Below are 20,961 nucleotides of genomic sequence, written 5' to 3'. Positions count from 1 at the left end.
CGGATCCTGGACTCAACTCCTGGTTCCTTTGAAACCGGTCACCAGCACCCTGAGTCCTTCACCTACTGAGCCCCGACCTGGAGCCTGCCATTCTAATTTGTGATTCAAATGTCCTCTTCAGATCCAAATGTGCAGTGGCTTTGAGAATTGGTCAGGATTGTGTGGAGAATAGAAATATCTCACTGCGTTGCAGACTGTAACTGACGTTTATTATTTCTGTCTCTTTCTTGGGTTTTCTCTGCATTTTACCTGCAGCATGGAATGCTAGATGTGCATGGAAATAAGTTATTGGCTGTCTTTTAGTTCTTTGGCTTGGCTTCACGGACGAAGATTTATGGAGGGGGTAAATGTCCACGTCAGCTGCAGGCTCGATTGTGGCTGACAAGTCCGATGCGGGACAGGCAGACACGGTTGCAGCGGTTGCAGGGGAAAATTGGTTGGTTGGGGTTGGGTGTTGGGTTTTTCCTCCTTTGTCTTTCGTCAGTGAGGTGGGCTCTGCGGTCTTCTTCAAAGGAGGTTGCTGCCCGCCAAACTGTGAGGCGCCAAGATGCACGGTTTGAGGCGATATCAGCCCACTGGCGATGGTCAATGTGGCAGGCACCAAGAGATTTCTTTAGGCAGTCCTTGTACCTCTTCTTTGGTGCACCTCTGTCTCGGTGGCCAGTGGAGAGCTCGCCATATAACATGATCTTGGGAAGGCGATCGTCCTCCATTCTGGAGACGTGACCCAGCCAGCGCAGCTGGATCTTCAGCAGCGTGGACGCGATGCTGTCGGCCTCTGCCATCTCGAGTGCTTCGATGTTAAGGATGAAGTCGCTCCAATGAATGTTGAGGATGGAGCGGAGACAACGCTGGTGGAAGCGTTCTAGGAGCCGTAGGTGATGCCGGTAGAGGACCCATGATTCAGAGCCGAACAGGAGTGTGGGTATGACAACGGCTCTGTATATGCTTATCTTTGTGAGGTTTTTCAGTTGGTTGTTTTTCCAGACTCTTTTGTGTAGTCTTCCAAAGGCGCTATTTGCCTTGGCGAGTCTGTTGTCTATCTCATTGTCGATCCTTGCATCTGATGAAATGGTGCAGCTGAGATAGGTAAACTGGTTGACCGTTTTGAGTTTTGTGTGCCCGATGGAGATGTGGGGGGGCTGGTAGTCATGGTGGGGAGCTGGCTGACGGAGGACCTCAGTTTTCTTCAGGCTGACTTCCAGGCCAAACATTTTGGCAGTTTCCGCAAAACAGGATGTCAAGCGCTGAAGAGCTGGCTCTGAATGGGCAACTAAAGCGGCATCGTCTGCAAAGAGTAGTTCACGGACAAGTTGCTCTTGTGTCTTGGTGTGAGCTTGCAGGCGCCTCAGATTGAAGAGACTGCCATCCGTGCGGTACCAGATGTAAACAGCGTCTTCATTGTTGAGGTCTTTCATGGCTTGGTTCAGCATCAAGCTGAAGAAGATTGAAAAGAGGGTTGGTGCGAGAACACAGCCTTTCTTCACGCCATTGTTAATGGAGAAGTGTTCAGAGAGCTCGTTGCTGTATCTGACCCGACCTTGTTGGTTTTCGTGTAGTTGGATAACCATGTTGAGGAACTTTGGGGGGCATCCGATGCGCTCTAGTATTTGCCCAAAATACTGTTGGCCCAAAAGTAAAAAGTTGAATTGGGCAAGATATGTGCAAACTTCAACACCAGTTAGACAATTTTACCGTGTATGTTTCTGTAACTGTGTTCATTTATTTTCCTTGGTTTCGGTGATCAAGTAAAACCCCTGGTATTCAGCACCTTATGGGGATTGATAGGTGCTGGATAAGTGGATTTTCTGGTTGCTTGAAATTGCATCTTGCACGATTGGCGAACTCACAGCGAGGCGTGCCAATTTTAAACTTCTTTATTTTTTACCTATTTATTTTCCACTGTTTTTTGCTGGTTGCTTGAATTCCATCAAGTCGTAGGGGTTTAACTGCATTATCACCTTAATAATTATTTTGATGCCGAGTAAAATTTTATCTTTTTCTATTGCATTTGCTTTGCAGAAGAGACAACGAATGTCCCATGAAAGGTTTACAATTAGGATTCTAAATGATTAACATCTCAGTAATGTCAGCACCAGGTAAACGTTGAACACATTTCATACAGTCATGCAGTAAACTGCTCATCTCCATTCACATTAAACAGTAACCGCAAATCAACTTCACATTCACTCAGTGATTTTCTTTATTTTAGATTATAAAAGATACTTTCTTGGCTTATTGATCTAATTTAAACCAAGAATGGAGCAGGCTTTGGTGAATTTACGCTGTGGACTTCAACAAAACATTGTCAACAGCTGCTTTTTATTGCGGCTTGTCAGTTCTGACGATTCTTCATGAAAACTCTCTGTGCACTCTCATTTACAAAAATCATGAATCGGATGAGGGTTTGCATCCAGCCTTGTAGTTTACATTGGGGAGTTACAGCTGGGAGAACTGCCCCTTGTTTTCTACACATAAAAGATTCATTCAAAAGAACATTGTGGACATCAGGTTTGCATTTTGATCATGTATTAGGAACAAAATCATTCATGTCTTAAATAAACTTAGCTGATTGGCTATCCACTAGAGGGCAGTGGTAAAATCTGGGGGGTCTCACACTGCTATTTTGTTAGCTGCAGAGCATTAACTTTGAAATACTTCTTTCATCTTGATCTCACATGATAGATAATGACAATTGTCAACAGTAAAATTGTTTGCTGTATTGAATATGACGTACTTTAAATATTTAATTTTAAAATTTGAAGGGCCCTTCCTAAGTTTCAGTTTGACAAGGTATGGGGCCCATTTGTTGAATATTATCATAATTGCCAGTTTTAGAGGATTTCGGTGCTCGAGGGCTGATCCATCCGGCTTCTAGAGGTCGCGACCTGATCCATCTTTCTATTTTTCTTGTAACCTTGATTAGAATATGGGGATAGATTCATTTTAGGATTTTTTTTAGATAAGTGGATGTGTTGATTTAATTATAATTATCCTGTATAATATCCCTTTGTTTAAGATCTTCTTAAGGTATATTGTGATTTGTTGTAATCGTAATTAATGTAATTATCTTAATAGATAATCATAATTAATATTAAGGGACGGAATGTATATGTTATTATTTTGTCTTGATTTTTAATATTTTGTATTGTTATGGAGTCCAGAGGACCCCAAAAACCTGCAGCAATAGATATTAACCACAACACAGGGTTGCTTTAACAAAAGTAGTTTTTAATTATAATTGAACAAGAAAACAGAATTAAACTTTAACTTATTACTTAACCTACTTACTTAACCGAACTACTTCATCCCAGCTCTAATACTAAGCTCAGGTGTGTATAATGTATATTTAGGATTTGAAAAGTTTTTTGGATCACAGTCCAGTCTCACTGGTTGCAGGCAATTCTTGTACTGTGCACAGAAGTTAGCATGAACAAAGTTCACCAGTGTTTGGTGCTTAACAGGCCAATGGTTACCACTCAGGAGAGTTCTTGCTGGTTTTCAGAGAGAGATTCCTTTTCCAGGACATCCGCAACTGATTCCTTCTCAATCAGTCTTGCTGACGAAACTTGCCCCCTTCGGGGTTCTCCAAATGATCCTCTTTCTTTCAGGTCACCTTTAAGACCGCCAATCTCCTCCTTTGATCAGACAGCTTTCCAAAGTTTGCCAACTTGTCCCTCTAGAATGGATTTCTGTCTCTCTCTTCTCTGTTTCACACCCTCCATCTCTGAGAGCAAAACTCTTCTCCTCTCTGCCTGCAAAGATCGCATGCTTTCCCAGGAAGCTGCTGTCGATACTTGGTTGCCTCCTGCAAAAAGCACTCTGCAAAAGTCCTGCAAAGATTCTGTGTTTTAAAATGTGTGCGTGCAAGTTGCTCTCACAATTCCTCCCAAACCACCTCTAAATACAGTATATGGATGGTTATGTTAAACTCAATAAAAATATTTTAAAAAGAAAAGGAAGGCACTTCCGGTCCACGAGCTTGTACTGCCTAAATACCCAAATTAACCTGCAACCCCTGAATGTTTTGGAGGGTGGGAGGAAACCAGAGCACTTGGAGGAAACACACGCACTGTAATGGCATTACGCAAAAAGCTATGCTAACCGTTCCGCCTCATTATCTGACTGATGAAGTTCTAAATCTTTTGAGCAATCAAAATACTTCAGAAGATACAAGATAATGAGTTTATTGTCACATACATTGTACAATGTAACATACATCAAAATTTTTATTTGCTGTAGCTGAGTAGACACTTCATCGTAAAAATACAATGGTATATATTAAATTAAAAATAGATGATAAATACAAAGTATAGGTAGTGAATATTTACAGTGTCACAGAAACAAAAATTGGCATTACAATAATGCACAGTCATTTTAACATGTTAGAACAGTCTATAATTAGTGTAACAAGGGGAGGTTCCAGAGCCTGATCGATGTTATTGAACCTAAAGGACCTGGTCTTCAGGCTTCTGTACCTTCTACCCCAAGGTAGCAGTGAGAAGATGAAAAAGTGCAATAATGGTTGATGGAGACTCAAGTAGTGGCTCTCTGTCTTCCTTCTGGTAGACAAAATTGAAGAATATTTGTTACCTTCTCAATGCAGGATTACGTGACATTAATGGAACCTTTACCTTTACCTAAGAGATTGCAGAAGCTGGAATCTGGAGCAAAATAAAACAAACTGGTGGAAGAACTCCATGCACCAAGCTGCATCCGTGGAGGGAAAGAAATAATATGAAAATGGGAAGGGGAGAGCTGAGTCAGGAGCCAGTAGGTGATAGGTGGGTTTAGGAGGGGTGATGGGTTGATGGTGCTATGTGGATGAAGAGGAGAGTGGAGGTTGAGGCAACTGGTGTAGGGTGATAGGTGGGAACAAAAAGACTACTCATACTAAAATCTGAAGAGTAAGGAAAGTGATTATGAGAACAGTATGGTGAGAGATGGAACCAGATGGGGAAGGGGATGAAAATGGATGATGTGTGGCTGGAAGGGGTTATTAGAAAGGGGAGAAAAATGGAAACATCAGAGGTGGATTGATGGGAGGAGTAGGGGGGGAGGGAGGAGAAAAAGAGCATTTTAGATCCCTGAATGATGATGAGAGAGAAGATACAAGAACAATTGTTTTCCCTCCTGCAGTTCTAGGAGAAAGTGCCGAGGGTCAGGAAGGGATGTATAGGGAGAGATGAGAGGACCAAGGAATTATAAAGGGAGCAGGAAGATGGAAAAGAAATGTTGACAATTTGGGTGGTGACCTTACACCAGGGTGGACAGCCAGCACCTTTTTTTTCTGGGGTGACAACAGCAAATACCAAATGGCATCTGTTTAATGTGAGTGGAGGAAGGTTAAGGGAGAAATGGTGGGTGCCTGGAAAACATTGCCAGGGGTGTTGGTGGAGGCTGGCACAAGGGGACATTGAAATTATGTGATAGGTGCATGGATATGAAAAATAGAAGGTTATGGCTGTGAGTTTAGGAAGGATTAAATTGTGGAGTAGGTTTACTTGGGACGGCACAACATCGTGGCTGAAGGGCCTGGACCGTGCTGTACTGTAATGTTCTATGTTCTATCAAGAATGAGAGTGGAGAGTGAAGGTAGGCTCAGGGCAGTGCTAGATGATTTCTGCCTGGAGTATTTTTAGATATCCCTCTAATTTCTCTTCAGCATCTTTCGATTTGATTGTGGGCATTCAGTGAAGTAAATGAGGAAATGTAAATCACACATCTACTCTGATGAGAAAAAAAGTTTAGGAAGTGCAGGAATTTCTCATATCCATATTGAAATAGGACAATAGAAGATAAAGGAATTGTGATGAATTATTGCCCTCCTAGCAACATCTTAATGAATTTAACTTTGCCACGCTGATATCCCTGAAACTTGACCCAAGAAAACACTTGAATCTCGATTTTAATACCCATTCTAAATTCACTGCTGTTATCTGATCTCAAGTCAAGTCACCTTTTATCGTTCATACCATTGTTGCACAGTAAAGACGAGATAGCATTTCTTCAGGACCATGGAGAATATTTACATAAATATAAGTTAGAATAGAAGTTAAGCATATTGAAAAAATAAAATATTAAGATGTATACAGTAAAAGCCCACGGTATCCTATCCACATAAGTTCTGGGAATTCAGGAGCCTGATGGCTTGGGAGAAAAACTGTTGCCCAATCTGGACATAAGACCCAAGTTCTCTTTCCAGATGGCAGAAGGGAGAACAGTTTACACGAGGAATGTGTGGAGTCCTTCACAAAATTTATTGCCTTTCGCGTGCAATGAGTATTCTATTGTCCTCCATGGTAGGAAAGGAGCCCCCGGTGATCTTTCCCATTGACTTCACTATCCTCTGCAGGGTTTTGCGGTCTGAGGGGGTACAGCTTCCAAACCAGGCGGTGATGCAGTTGCACAGGATTCTCTCCATACATCCTCTGTGGAACATAGTGAGGATGGAGGGTGGGAGATGAACTTACCTCAGCCTTCACACGAAGTAGAAGCGCTGCTGGGTTTTCTTGGCTATTGAGCTGGTGTTAAGGGACCAGGTGAGATTCTCCGCCAAGTGCACTCCAAGGAACTTGATACTCTTGACAACCTCAACGGTCGAGCCATCAATAGCCAGCTGAGCGTGGTTCCTACCTGGGCCCTCCATGAGTGACTGCACCTCATCTCTGAATGCTAACTCCTCATTCTTGCTAATCAGGCCCACCCCGGTCGTGTCGTGAGCGAACTTGATGATGTCGTTCGAGCTGTGATTAGCTGCACAGTCGTGGGTCAGCAGAGTGAACAGCGGTGGACGAAGCACGGCCCTGGGGGGCCCCCGTGCTCAGTGTGATGGTCTTGGAAATGCTGTTACCGATCCTGGTCCAATGTCTGGTTGGTTTGGATGAGAAAAAAAATGATTGGCTTTGGTTCTATCAGTTCAGGATTCAGTGGTGCCTTTTCTATTAAAATCAGCAGAGGGAGTGGGACAGAAAATCTTGATTGGTTTGTTCAGAGGCGAGCTATTACTACTTGAAATCGTCACTGGCATTTTCCTTTGACTGAAACATATTTGTTTGCTGTTTGAATAAAACCACCAATCCATGAAAACTCTGTAGGTCAGTGCCATTATTAAAATAGCAGAGTACTTAATGCTAATAGTTTTTCCTAAATGGAGCTCAGTTTAACTCTTGGTGACCCATTTAATTTAGTAATGATGTATCACGCTGATTAGACTGATTTGAAGGAAAAAGACTTCTACTGTGCCTCTGTTCAAGTGTGTAAAGCAATCACCAAGTGTGAGATCAAGGATCCCAATGCCTTAGCACATTCTTTAGTTTGTGGCACATTTCCTCTGGGACAGTATCTCAAACACTGATTGTTCTTTGCACTAACTACTATAAAACCCCTGGCAACCGGCACCTATGGGGATTGGTAGATGACGGATACGAGTATTTTCTGGTTGCTTGAGACTTCCTCTTACTAACACACCTGCATTAAGAATAAAGAGTTTAAAAGACAAAAATACTGTACTTGCGCTGAACAAACTAAATTTGCATGAATATATAATGCATTTTACTTTATCTTCGGTCACATTCTTTGAAAACAATTAACCGTTGCTGTATCTGCAGGTTCCTCCCCCTCCACGGAGCCGCCTGAAAGACGAACAATAAAATTATAGATAATTAACCCCCCCCCCATCTCACTCCAAGTTTAAAGGTAAAGCCTGTGACCGTGGTGACTCTCACAAAGCACGGATAAGGAGACAATTTAAGAGAGTCACTCCAACAGCGAGCGGCATCAACCAGCTCTTCATCCTGGGCAACACCATTTTATTCAAACACAACTTTATTCAAACAGATGTTATGAACAAAACACGACCAAGGCATTCCGCTGGCTGAATATTGGTCCCATCTTCAAAGGTTTTTCTGTTACAGAGAACATGTACTTTCATGATTTTAAACTCGCGTATTTTATACCTATTATTTTATTCTTAATTATTTAAATATTTATTTTCCTCAAATTTTTTTTGCTGCTTGCTTGAGGCTGTTAGTTGCTTGAATTCCAGATACCAGGATTTTCACTGCACTTACATTTCCCTTCCATTACTCCCACTTAGAATCTGACTTCTGTCCTGGAAGTTGATACTTACAACTTGGTTGATGTTTCTTTATTTCTCTGTTTAAGGTTGAACAGTTCTGACTAACTTTTACATCATAAACAGTGTATAAATCTTGTAACACGTACATGATTTTGGTTGTTGTGTAAATGTTAAGGAGACTGGAGCCAGTTGGTTTGTGGAAGAGACCCTTCATTTGAGAAGAGAACTGCAATGTTTCATTTTGGAAACAGACATCAAGTTTTAGCTTCAGCTCATTTTTCTTTGGTGCAGATTATGGAAAGAAAACTCTAACACCATCTTATGAAATTTTGATTGGATATTTTCACTTGCCTAAAGAAAATAAATATTCTGAAAGACTAGTTGATTGTTCCCTATATAAGACAGTTCAAAGCAGCTCAGCCCAACTTCTGTTTACAGTCATGGAAATGTGGTCAGGTAGGGAGCTGTTTTCTTGCAGGGCAACATGCACAGTCTGTTAAAGCTGCTTAAACCACTGTTGATCACAGAGTAATAACTTAAATAAAAGACCATCTACTTGCTTTTCCTATAGCAGATCATCAACTAGTGAATGTCACTGAGATTAATACTTCCCTTAAGACAATAATTTAAAATAAATCTTTCTCGAAATCTTTGGGTTAGAGGAACAAATTTAAATGCAGTGAAGTGATTCGTGGTGTGCAGTAAAATTGTTTAAGCACTTTGTGAATCGGAATAACTATGACAAGCTAAATAAAGACATAGCAACTTTGAATAATGAATATGGTAACTGCGAATATTTACTATCCATCTCTTTTTAATTTAGTTTTAAAGCTCATGATTTTTTTTTAACAAAGTTACCTGTTTGGCTGCAGCAAGAATCTCAGTGCACGTGGACATTGTATCATCTATGTGACCCAATAGACTCATAGTCATTTAAAATAACAATGAATTATTATTATAATGAATTAATTGATACTTAATCCTTTTGAGATAAATCTTGGAGCCAGGGGAGTAGAAACATACGAGCAGAAATAGGCTGTTCAGCCCATTGAGTCTGTCCCGCATTTAACCATGAACTGGATGGAGATGAAGAGGAACTGCTTCTCCCAAAGAGATGCGAATCTGTGGAACTCTCTGCTCAAGGAAGTTGGAAAAGCTGTCTCGATAAATATATTTAAGACGCAGCTCGATGGAATTTTGCATGTTAGGGAAAATTAAGGTTTTTGGTGCAGCAGGTCAGTGGAGCTGAGTCCATGGCCAGATCATGTTGAACGGTGGAACAGGCTCAACAGGCCACTTATTTCTTGTAATGATCATGCCCCTGGGTTCAAATCTCACTCCAGAGAATTGATTATTAAGTTCTCGGATGAGATGTTACATCCAGGACCTATCCAGTGCCTCAGGTGAATGCTTTTGAAGAGGATAATGGAATTCTTCCTGTTGTCCTGACCGATATTTATCTCTCAAGCAACAGACAAAATGCTGAATTGATCAAATTAGTGAGTTCTTGGTCTTTGCCGCGTACAAATTGGCTGCTTCGTTGAAGCAGATACAATTGTGGTGTTCGAGAGGCTTCTGGATATGTGGGGGTGGAGAGAGATGTACCATGTGCAAGCAGTGCATTTTTAGTTTAATTTTGTCATTACGTTTGACACAGGCACGTGGGCTGAATGTTCTGTTATTGTGGTGCACTCTTCTATGCTCTCTTTCCTCCTTTCAAACAAAGATTTCACTTTGGAACAGATTGAAAAGACGCACCTTGCTGTAAAAGAATTTTTTTTTCCCATCTTCCTGGAGATGCAATGAAAATTTAAGTTGACAAATTTGATGAAAGCCATAAACGTGGATGATGCTGCCTTTCATCTTTAGGATCTCTGTGTCCAGAGATGTGGTTTAACTCTGGCTAGTGAAGGAAACCGACATGCATACAAGGAGTTTATTCCACAGCTGTTGAAAAATGTCTAAAATATTTTGTCCACAGGGCGATTCAGTCCAAATGGTTGATGAGAGCCTTTTCTCTGACTCTTCCACGTTGGAGCAGAAAACGAGCAATATTGGTGGAACCACTGGCTGTATCAGTTTATGGATGCAGTGGATGTTGCCGAAAGCAACTGTTAAATTGTTTGCACGTGAATCTGGCAGTGATGGCACAGGTGAGGACTGTTTCTACTCCATTTTAGAGTCATAGAGCATGGAAGAGGCCATTCAGCCCAACTCGACAAGGCGGACCCAGTTGGTATTCTGGTCTTGTCCCATCTCCTGCATATTTCCCTGAACCCTTCCCATCCTTGTATCTATCCAGAAGTAATTTGCCTTCAATAGTTTCCTTTAGCAGCTCATTCAAATGCAAACCACCATCTGAGTGAAGCAATTGCCTTTCAGATACATCTTAAATCTCTTATCTTTATTTTTTGCCCTTTAATTCTAGAATCATTTACTCTGGAAAAAAGAATGCGAGGATTCACTTTACCTATGCCCCATGATTTTATGTATATGTCATCTTCAGGCTGAATGTACAGAAACCTGAAGTTCAGTACTAGGTGGGTTCAAGAACATTTTTTCCAACAGTTATCAGGCTCTTGAATTACCCCACACTATCCCAACTCTAACCATAAAGACTCCAGGACCACCTCATGATCTGCCTGCACTATTGAAAGGTCGCTTTTATTTTGCTCTAACTGCAACATATTTATTTATCCTATTATATTTATTGTCTCTTTATTGGCATATTATAGGAATTAAATTATGTTATTGTTGTTGGTGTATCTTGCATATCTGTGTGACTGCAGCAAGTAAATTTTGGTGATTCCATACATTGTTCTTAAGTATATGACAATGAACTCATATGCTCATACTCCTTTTATGGGACAGATAATAAAGAGGCGGCCTCCTCAACCTTTCCCTGTAACTTAAGCCTTCTCCAGTCCTGGTGAATTCTTTCTTCATCAGGCTGCTCTGAAAGGTTCACTTGTCCACACATCGAGACCAATGTTCACATCGCAATTTTTTCATTGAAATTGAGAACTTGAAGCCAGTTCCTTTCCATATGAATACCTGAAAGTAGCAAGTGAGAGAAACATGTTTACTCTCCACAGGCTATTAAAGTTCGCTTGTGGCTGACTCTCCCATCTAATCTATTTGTTTCTTTGCCATCCAAATATCTTTCAGCTAGATATCTACAGAAATTGGGGGGAGGATTCTAAAGATTTTGTTTATTCAAAGAAATTTCACTTAATCCAATGATATTGGCGATAGCAGTAATCCTGAAATTATTTCCTTTTATGTTGACTTTGGATTGCGATTTTCAAAATGTATCTTGGCACTCTCCAACCAAATGCCATTAAGATTGAATTCTCCAGTTTCTGTTGCCCCACCACACCCCCCGTCTCTATCCTCATGTTTCCTTTCTTCAAGCTCTTCTGATCAATTCTTACCCTTCCTCTCCTGTCCTCTTATCCATGTCCATTTATGGCCTTTTGCTTGTGGCCTATGCTCCTCTCCCTGGCCTTTCTTCTCTTCTCCCCCAGCCTTTTCATTCAGGTACCTGTAAGCTTTTTGCTTCTCCAATTAGAAATCTAAATTTAATTCTAACATGAAAGCATTTGAATATTGTTATTAATTCACATAACATTTTGAAATCCTAAGTTTTCAGCTGATTTTTATTAAAGGCTCAGGCCCAAAACGTTGGTGTTACGTCTTCACCTTCTATGGATGCTGCGTGTCCTGCTGAGTTCCTCCAGAATTTTTGTTTTTTAAAGCATTTTGATTGGCGGTAATTGTGGGTTTCGCTCAGGTTCTCAATAACTCTTGTTTCATACCTTGAAGATGAGCTGTACAGTGAGATTGTGCCCTGAGAGAGAGAGAGAGAGAGAGAGAGAGTGAATGAGAATGTAACCATGATGGCTTCTGAAAGGCTTCAACCTCTGCTGTATTCATGAAAGTTGGACCATTATGACTTAACAATTATTTCCTCCCTCACTTAACCTCAGCCATGCAAGTTCTTGAAAGGGAAAATACAAGACCCAGTGAAAGACATTGTAAAATTCCTCTCTCACCCCCTCGGGCAGTTAAAATGACAACGGCCAAGCAGTATTTCTGTGGCTTCATGGCTTTCCAAAAATTTCTTTGCTGTTAATACCCTGGCAGTCACATAACTGAGTTTTTTTTTCCAGAAAATTTGAAAGTCTTTCAGCACTTTTTAGAAGAACTGTTAGGTGCAAATTGCAGAGATCAAAGGGCCAGCTTTGGGGAGTGGGATCATGACTTTAAAAAGAAATATGAAATAGTGACGAATAAATGCCACTGTTGGATTTGAACCTTTGTATCATGTTGAAACAGTGCTTTGATTCTCAAAACTTGGAAAAGACTGAATTTATCAGTACAAATCAAATCTGCCCTTTCTTTTGCCGGACACTTGGCAAGGCCTTGACTGAATTATTATTTTTTGCATCATTAAAATTCTTTGATTGTGCCTGCAGAGATCTGTGTCGTGGGTGAACTTGAAGACTTAAGTGCCTCAGTAGATATACAAGAGGTTTACACTAAACTGAAGTGCAAAGTGGGTAGCTTCAATATTGATCACTACAAGAACAGGTATGTTCATGATAGTTTCTCAGTCAAAACAGGGTTACTGCTGGACACTTTGATGTTGGGTAGATTCATTTTCAAATTCCATTGAAAGCCAAGTTCACCGAGCATTCACGTCACATTTTGTGTCCGCAGGATGTGCAGACTGCTGCGTGGCAGTGTTCCTGCACGAATTATCTGAGAGCCTTGCCTTGATAGCCTGTGGGACTGCAAGGTGTAGTACCTCCATGTTATGTGAGGACAAACAAGTTCGATGGGTCCCAAGAGCGGCTGATTAAAACAACAATCTTTATTCACTCTTGTTGGGAAGTCGCAACAGGAATAAAAGATACACGCATACACACTCACGCAGGATTGCACATTACAATCGCATGGGACCTGATACTCACAACCACCTGTGGAGATACAGCTTTACAATCAAGGAATGAGATACGATACCCGCCAACCCTTGATACAGTGCAGGCACAGCTCTTAACTAAACTAGACTAGGACCAGTGGTTTTCATGTGCCCAATGCGACAGCTCCCCCAACCCTTTGTCAGCATACACCTTACCAATGACTCTCCAGCGTCGCCCATGGTTTGCAATCTGGAATGGAGCTGGGGTTTGTCCCAGGGGAAGAAGAAAGAAAGAGGGAGATGGTCCACACGTGATGGGGCTTGATAGTGGAATTGGCTGGAGATTAAAGGGACCAATGGTCAGGTGTGTGCTAATCTGTGGGTGGGGTTTGACCTTGATTAGCAGGTGAAATCACTTCTGACTCGGTGCCAGGCAGTAGGATCGCATAACACATAATCCTTCATATGACACTACAACATGTTATTTGATTGTGGAAACTCTGATGCACCTCTGACATTGGACTTTAACCTCAGATATAGGATAATATAAGGCTTTCCCTGCTGCTGGTATTTAACAAACTTTGCAGCTGGTTATGTCACCGTTCCCTGTGAACTTCTATCAATAAACCCATGTGCATTTTGTTGGAGTGATTTCTGTAATTTTGACATCAGTTTCCCAAAGATGTTAGCAACAGATGTAGATTTTTGATGACCCATCTTTATTCTCAAATTAGCCCACCTAAGAAACAAATACTGCAAAATAATTCTGGGGGGGGGGCGACACGGTTAGCAGAGCAGTTAGCGCAACGATGTTACAGCACCAACGATCTGATTTCGAGTCCAGTGCTGTCTGTAAAGAGTTTGTACTGTCTCCCTATGTTTGCATAAGTTTCCTCCAACTGCTCCAGTTTCCTCCCATGGTTCAGAAACGAACCGGGGGTGTAATTGGGAAGCTCAGGCTCATGGGCTGAAAGGGCTTGTTTTCCATGCTGCATGTCTTAATTTAAATTAAAAAATTTACAAGTACCACCTGCATGGTTTAAATCACAGCACCTGAGTTCTCCCAACACTTATGGAAGCCTAATTCACAAAGGTTTAAAAAGTCAATCACAGGTCATAAACATCCATATTCAGAAGTACTTAGAGATAAAATTATTAACAAAATAAAGCTGCTTTGTAATTTTCTGCAAAATCTTTTTTTATATCAGTAAAATTGAAGGAAAATGTTTGCATGTTGAGTTTTAACTTTTGCACTCAATTTAAAACAGAGATTAGATAGATTAATAAATTAAATAAATTTTATAATTAAATTTATATATAGAGCACAGCAACAGGCTCTTTCAGCCTACGAGCCTGCGCTGCCCAATTACACCCACTTGACCTACAACCCAGGTACGTTTCAAATGGCGGAAGGAAACAGGAGCACCCAGAGGAAACCCATGCACAGCGTACAAACTCCTTACAGACAGCGCCGGACTCCAACCTGGGTCGCTGGTGCTGCAACAGCGTGTGCTAACTACTACACTAACCATGCTGGTTTATATCCTGAGAATGGCATTACTGAACAGATCAATATTGCAGTTACTCTACTCACAATCCATGTATCACTGAAGGAAGACCAAATATTTAATCCATTCTCCTTGAAAATTAAATGCAAGATGTGAGAATGATCAGAAGGCAAAATAAAGGAAAACCAGAGCTAACAGCCGAAATATTTTTCTGTCCTGAACTATAAAATATTTGTTGATGCTTTTGATTAAAATAGTAATCACTCTTTCAGGCTGGGAATTCTGGGTTGTGCCATTGGGCCATGATCTTCAATTCTGAAGACATTTTGAACCTTTGGAAATTTTAGCAAAACTCACCACCAATTGTTGCAACTTTAGTAATGTACCAGCACATGTTCTTATCTCTACAGAACAGCCCTAATAATGTGTTAGGGGATGGAAGAAATTTAGTTTATAGCTTTCATCTGATTGTTTTTCTAATGACATTGATTAAAGGTTTTGACCTTCAAGAAGTAAATATCCAGATTCAGAAATGCTCTCTGTCTTTATTTCGTTCAGTTAAATGACATTTTCATTTGTTTTCTCTTCCTTGCTGTTTGCACCATTAATATTATCTGAGGCCAAGATTAACAATGTTCATAGGTAGAGGAGGATTAAAATTAAGTGAATTAAATTAATTTGGAATGAATAGTTGATATCAGTATTGATGATTGTGGATCGATTAGATTGTTGTTAAAAAAAATCTTCCAGAAAATCATGTAAGGAAGGAATTCCTTTGCCAGCAGACACCTATACTTCAAGCAATATGATTGATGATCTCTGAACTACTCCAGCAAACACTGAAGTTTAAGAGTCAATGACGATGGGCAGTTTTGGTTAACTTTGTCAGCAATATCTTCCATTAGATGAAGAAATTTCTAAAAATCACTAATCATGTTCTCAAACTTTATTCCACATAATTTCTATGTCCACGTTTATAATATTATGTAATCATTTATGGTCATTTCACAGCCTGGCCAATGGATATTCAACCGAACACTGATCATAAGTACACGATGCACCTAATTCCACTGGAAAAGCAAAGCATCTTACTATCCCTGGATCAGGTTGCTTTTCATTCAGCAAAACCTTCACTGTTCTCTGCACTGATGGAGATAACATGTAGATACCTTCAAAATTCTGCTCCTCAGTTTGCTGCTCTCTGCCTGAAGCCTCCAGGTCAACCTCAAATTTAACCATTTAGATTCATGCTCTCTGCATTTAGAGACATTCCTTTGTGTAAGGTGGTGCCCAGTGCAAGTGACAGAACTATGACTGGCACGGGCCTTGGAATATGGTACAGAGAAAAGTTAACACACCCCACCAAGCTCTCCGAAATTGTAGACCTTTATGGTTACAAATTAACAGAAAATGCTAGGAATATTCATCATACCAGGCAGCCTCAGTGGAGAAAGAAAAGCAGAGGAAGTATTTCAGTTTTATTTAAATTTTTGAAATGTAAGTTATTCTTTACAGCATTTAAACCCAAGATGCCCAATTCCCTACAACCCCCATATGCTTTTGAATGATGGGAGGGAACCAGAGCATAAACGCGGATACGGGGAGAACTCCTCACAGTGAGCTGCAGTTTAGACTGCGGATATCTTGACATTGTAATAGTATGGTGCTAACTGCTCGGCTAACCGTGCTGAATTTAATGCAAATCATTGATGATTTAATTACAGGTACATGAATCATGAACCTGATGAAAAATTGTTGAATGAAAATGTTCTCCCTATTTCGCTCAATGTTGATCGAGCATTGCCAAAATTCTCCTGTTACTTCATGTGCCGTTTTTAGCTTCTTAATTTAAACACAACAGTCAATTAAAAATCTATTCTGATGGCAAATAGTTCACCAAAAGCACAAAATATTTTATAGTTAACAGCAAACATCTTTAGAATCCATGCATCTGTTATGAAAAGTGGCACTTTTGATTTGCATAGTTTTTTTGACCCTATATTTTAAATCCATTTTCAGGCAACTCCTTGTCAGTTTTTTTTTATCAGTAAAATACCGTTTTATTAAAATGTTATACATTTCATGTTGTTTATTGATTCAAGCTCAACCTTATTTGTAGGTTGATAGAATTAATTGGCAACTGTAAATTGGCCCTCGTGTCTAGGTGAGTGGTAGAATCCAGGAATTGTTAATGAAAATGTGGGAATAAATGTGAGACTGAATTTGAGTGGTTGATGGTAGGCATGCACTCAGTGAGCTGAAGGGCCTGTTGTGCTACTTTCACTGACCAACTTAGTAGTAAGACCCAGCTATAATTTTTTTTTTAATAGCAGGATAGATTTCAGTGAGATTGTCATTGGCTTGAAGACCATAAGAACTTGCGCAGAACAGTTAATGATTGGGACCAGGAATCGAATCTCATTCTTACTGTAAGGAGTTTGTATGTTCTCCCCTCGTCTGCATGGGTTTTCCTCTGGATGCTCCGGTTTCCTCCCATCATTCAAACCATACCGGGGATTGCAGGTCAATTGTGTGTAATTGGGTGGCATGAGCTCATGGGCCAAAAGGGCCTGAAACCATGCTGTATGTCTAAATTTTAAAAATTTAAACATAAGAAATAGGAGCAGGAGTCGGCCATCTTGGCCCGTCAAGCCTGCTCCGCCATTCAATGAGATCATGGCTGATCTGCCATGATAGGTAGATCATCTCTACCTACCTGTCTCTTCTCCTTATCCCCTAATTCCCTGACGATATTAAAATCTGTCCAACCTTGCCTTAAATATATTTACTGAGGTCGACTCCACTGTTTCAATGGGCAGCAAATTCCACAGATTCACTGCCCTTTCCTGACCCAGTAACCAGATGATGAGCCAGCCTTGTTACAGAATGACACATTTGTATTTGCAGATTACATTATAAGTGTGGATAAAGGCATGTTTTGTCAAAATAGGGAAAAATATAATGTCAGAAATTGTGACTTCAGAATTATATCTGGGTAGCTTCTCCAATTTTCCTGGCTCATCTCCTGTAGACCGCTTGGTTTCGATTCTCTACTAATTATACATATGTATCTCATGAAATTTTCTTACAGATCAAGCAACATTCATTCCCTCTGGTATTGGTAGAATGCTAATTGATCTATGAATATACTGCTACTTCATCAATTAATATATTACGAAATGGAAATTTTAATTTGATTATTAAACTAAGTGATGGTCATTTCTACTATACTTAATTAATACTCGGGGTGTGTATTTCCAGTGTAGTTCATATTTTGTGTAAGTCATTAAAACCTCAAGACTTCTTAGACTAGACAAGGCAGGAATTGTGTTTTCCAGGCCAGGTGAAGGCTGGCACACAGGACAGTTTGATGGACTCCTTCTACAATGCAAAGAAAAACCTGGGGTGAGACTTTCATAGTGAACGAATCAGTACAAACTTCTCAATCCTTCCAGCTGAGTGATAAATGTCTTGCAGAATGTGAAGACAATGGTTACAAGTGCTAATCTATTTCACAGAATTTTGCAGTTGGGTTTGTCGCAGGCTTCATGCAGCCTCTTCTTTAACATGCAAAAGCATACAGGGAGAAAAACATTTCAGCACGTATCATTTTACTGCAATAGATTGCGACCAGTCTGACCTAACCCCGCAAGTTTTGCGAGAGAAAAACAATTTTTAACGTATCCACATATGTAATCAAATCAAACGTACTTTTTCCACATTGGTTATTTAAGAATGATTTTGTAAGTCCAATTGGACAGGAGGTTTCTTCCATTTCCCCTCCGCATTTGATAATCTCAGTCTATCCCTTGAACGGCATTTGGAATTTCAAACTAATATGCCAATATTCCTTTTAAATTCATTTTTTTATTGGTGAAAACCAAACCTCTCTATATCAGAAAGACTTTTTATTGAATGCAAGGAGAAACTGGCAAACATAACTCTGAGCAGATGGCTGTCTCTCTCATCTGAAAACATAACAATCAAAAATAAACATTATTGTTTATCATAATTGAATAATACTTCCATTTATCTGCCTAAACGCAACTTCATTATCGATGACAATGTGAAAGAATAACAAATATTGAAATAATTACTGAACTAATTTCAAAGATGCGCCACTCTAAAACCCCAGTGGGAAAAAATAATTACAGTTTCAATTAAAAGGATAAAAACATTTACGACACCATTTAATTTTAAATTCAAAAATTGCTTTTTGTTGTCATCAAATATGTGGGACTGCTGTTTACAAAGGCAGTTGTTGTAGTTCTTGTAACCTTGTTTTCTCATATCTGATGTTGCTCACGGCTTATATTCCAAATCAAAGAGGTTTTATTTTCTACCTTCTGCTGAATTTAATTCAATACATTAGACCAACAGGAAATCTGTCAGTCTATCTTCATGTTTTCCCTTTGTTATGTGTCCCCGGTTGAATAATTACAAAGGCCAAATTAAAACATAATTCGATTTTGTTTTTGGACATAGCCCACTACAATTTCCTAATCGTTTGTGACCGTAAGAGTTGGTTACTTTAGAAAGTTAACTAATAAATGTTTGGTTAATAAAAGACTTAATGGCTGACCTCTTCAACACTTTGGGTGACATGTGGACAGAGGCCTGTCATATTACTTGGTATTGGGAACACATAACGAGGGATCACTTGGATGGCTGTGCCTCCAGCTGCTTTCAGCTGTTATAACCTTCATATAATCAACACAATCTTTAATTTTTTTTGCTTATGGCTTTTTATTGCTTCCCCCCCCCCCCCCCCCTCCCACCACTGTCTCTTTTCTCTCTCTTGTCCATCACCTCAAGCCTTGGGGAAGGCACATGGTCTCTGGGGCATTTCGGAGGTGTCGTACTTTCTTGTACTGACAAGCTGAACAGACGCACCTTGTTGATTCGACCCCTCAGCAAGCAAGATCCTTTCAGTCATTTTTCTGGCTTCTTTCCTCCTGTAAGGAATAAGTTAAATTACTATTACTGATTTAATCTTTTGATAACCTTTGATCTATATACATTTATTGCAATAAATGTGTGAAATCTTCAATATGCGATCACTCTTTCAATTATTTTCTTGGGTAGCACCAATAACAATATTTTTTGAAGTCAAACAGCTAAAATTATTTTGTGTTCATGGGTATTGAAATGTGACAAAGAGTTTTGATAATTATGAGAAATAAAGATATTGTCCCTTCAACTGTCACAACAGCACTTAATGTTTTAGAGATCAACAGCCTCCTTTCACGTTTGACCCTTGCCAGCAGGATTATGACTTTGCGGCAGTGCCCAATGAAACAAGGGAAGAAGTGAGCACAAGGTGCAGTTAGGCACTTTAATGGAACAATTATATTTGTGGAGCTGTATATTCCCAGACTTGTTTAAAACAAAACACTCAGAACAGGTGTAGAAGTAATTTTAAAACAATGAATCTTTGTCAGTAAGCAATATTTGCAACTGGAAACTCGTAATGAAAACCATTAAAATAGTTTCTCACTCAAAGTAAACCTGGGCTTCAATTACAATAGTGTTGTGTGTTTTCGTTTAAAAGTCAGGCCCACCTGGTGCTACACAAGGAAGTAATTTGCTTGTAAGAGACTTTAAGAAGGGCTTCAGTCATTTTTATATATTTATTGCAGATGGTCATGCTTGCCGCTTAAAATAAATGACTTTAAAACTGCCTTAAGCAGTAATAAGCATGGTTAAAGTAGCTTTTCTCTGCTTTACGGTAGAAATATCCACCACCCATTACTGATTTGTGGTATGTACTTTGTGCTCATGCAGATGGCAGCCAAGCTTTTAGAAGGCTCCCACCAGCAGCATGGGTTTCTTTCCCTTACCTACACCAGGGCGGTAACGCGCAACGTCAGGCACAAGTTGACATCGCGGTCTGAACGGGCTTCACGGAGCTTACACAGGCTGGCGGAAGGAATTGCGGACAGTTCTCCTCAGTACCTCTATGAAATCCTCCTCAGTGCCCAGCCGTTCGACGTTGTGCTCTCCTTCCCACTGCTTCACAAGGTGGCGAGTATATTCCAAGCAAAGTTACCGAAGAAACCGAAGGGAAAGAGGAAGTCAACCGGGCAACCAATGAGAGCACATGCCCTGACGTCACGTGACCTGCCACTCATATACATCAACACGAGTGTTATCCGAGTGTTCTTTCCCAAAGGAGTGCATGAGCAACATGGAGGAGGTAATCCATTGTTTCAGAAGTGCGTGCTGGCTCTGCATTGATTCTGGTTGAGACCACGCCAAGAATATTGTTTGTAGTTCTGGCCTGCTGCTCTAGAGTAGGTGCCAGAGATTCACTGCAAGCATTATGGTTATAATAAAATTCTGGGTAGGCTGGATGGAAGGCGAGGGGTGTTCTGATAGGTATGTACAATAATGGGGGAGGGGGGAAGATAGGGTGGATCGTAAAACATTTTTTCCCTTGGTGGCAGTGT

The 20,961-nt window shown here is 40.3% G+C and overlaps 1 protein-coding gene across 9 annotated transcripts in view; it reads left to right on the top strand.

Moving 5' to 3' along the window:
* Positions 1-20,961, top strand: part of LOC138755825 (intermembrane lipid transfer protein VPS13B-like) — a 1,263,706-nt gene that overhangs the window by 855,278 nt on the left and 387,467 nt on the right. For 7 of the 9 annotated variants that reach the window (XR_011352575.1, XM_069922506.1, XM_069922508.1 and 4 more), the window contains 4 exons: positions 10,062-10,233; positions 12,559-12,673; positions 19,328-19,469; positions 20,297-20,708. Coding sequence is in view for 8 of the 9 variants with exons in the window: in XM_069922506.1 (XP_069778607.1) it covers positions 10,062-10,233; positions 12,559-12,673; positions 19,328-19,469; positions 20,297-20,708 (841 nt within the window). In the remaining variant the exon portion in view is untranslated. Of the gene's footprint in view, positions 1-10,061; positions 10,234-12,558; positions 12,674-12,802; positions 13,541-17,850; positions 17,918-19,327; positions 19,470-20,296; positions 20,709-20,961 lie in introns of those variants that run through there. The other 2 variants (XM_069922507.1, XM_069922510.1) reach the window with 2 other exon arrangements.

This window comes from Narcine bancroftii, chromosome 2 (assembly GCF_036971445.1).
Source record: "Narcine bancroftii isolate sNarBan1 chromosome 2, sNarBan1.hap1, whole genome shotgun sequence".
NCBI classification, from domain to species: Eukaryota; Metazoa; Chordata; class Chondrichthyes; order Torpediniformes; family Narcinidae; genus Narcine; species Narcine bancroftii.
Note: the sequence above shows the minus strand (reverse complement) of the source record. Positions and strands in the feature narration are given on the sequence as shown.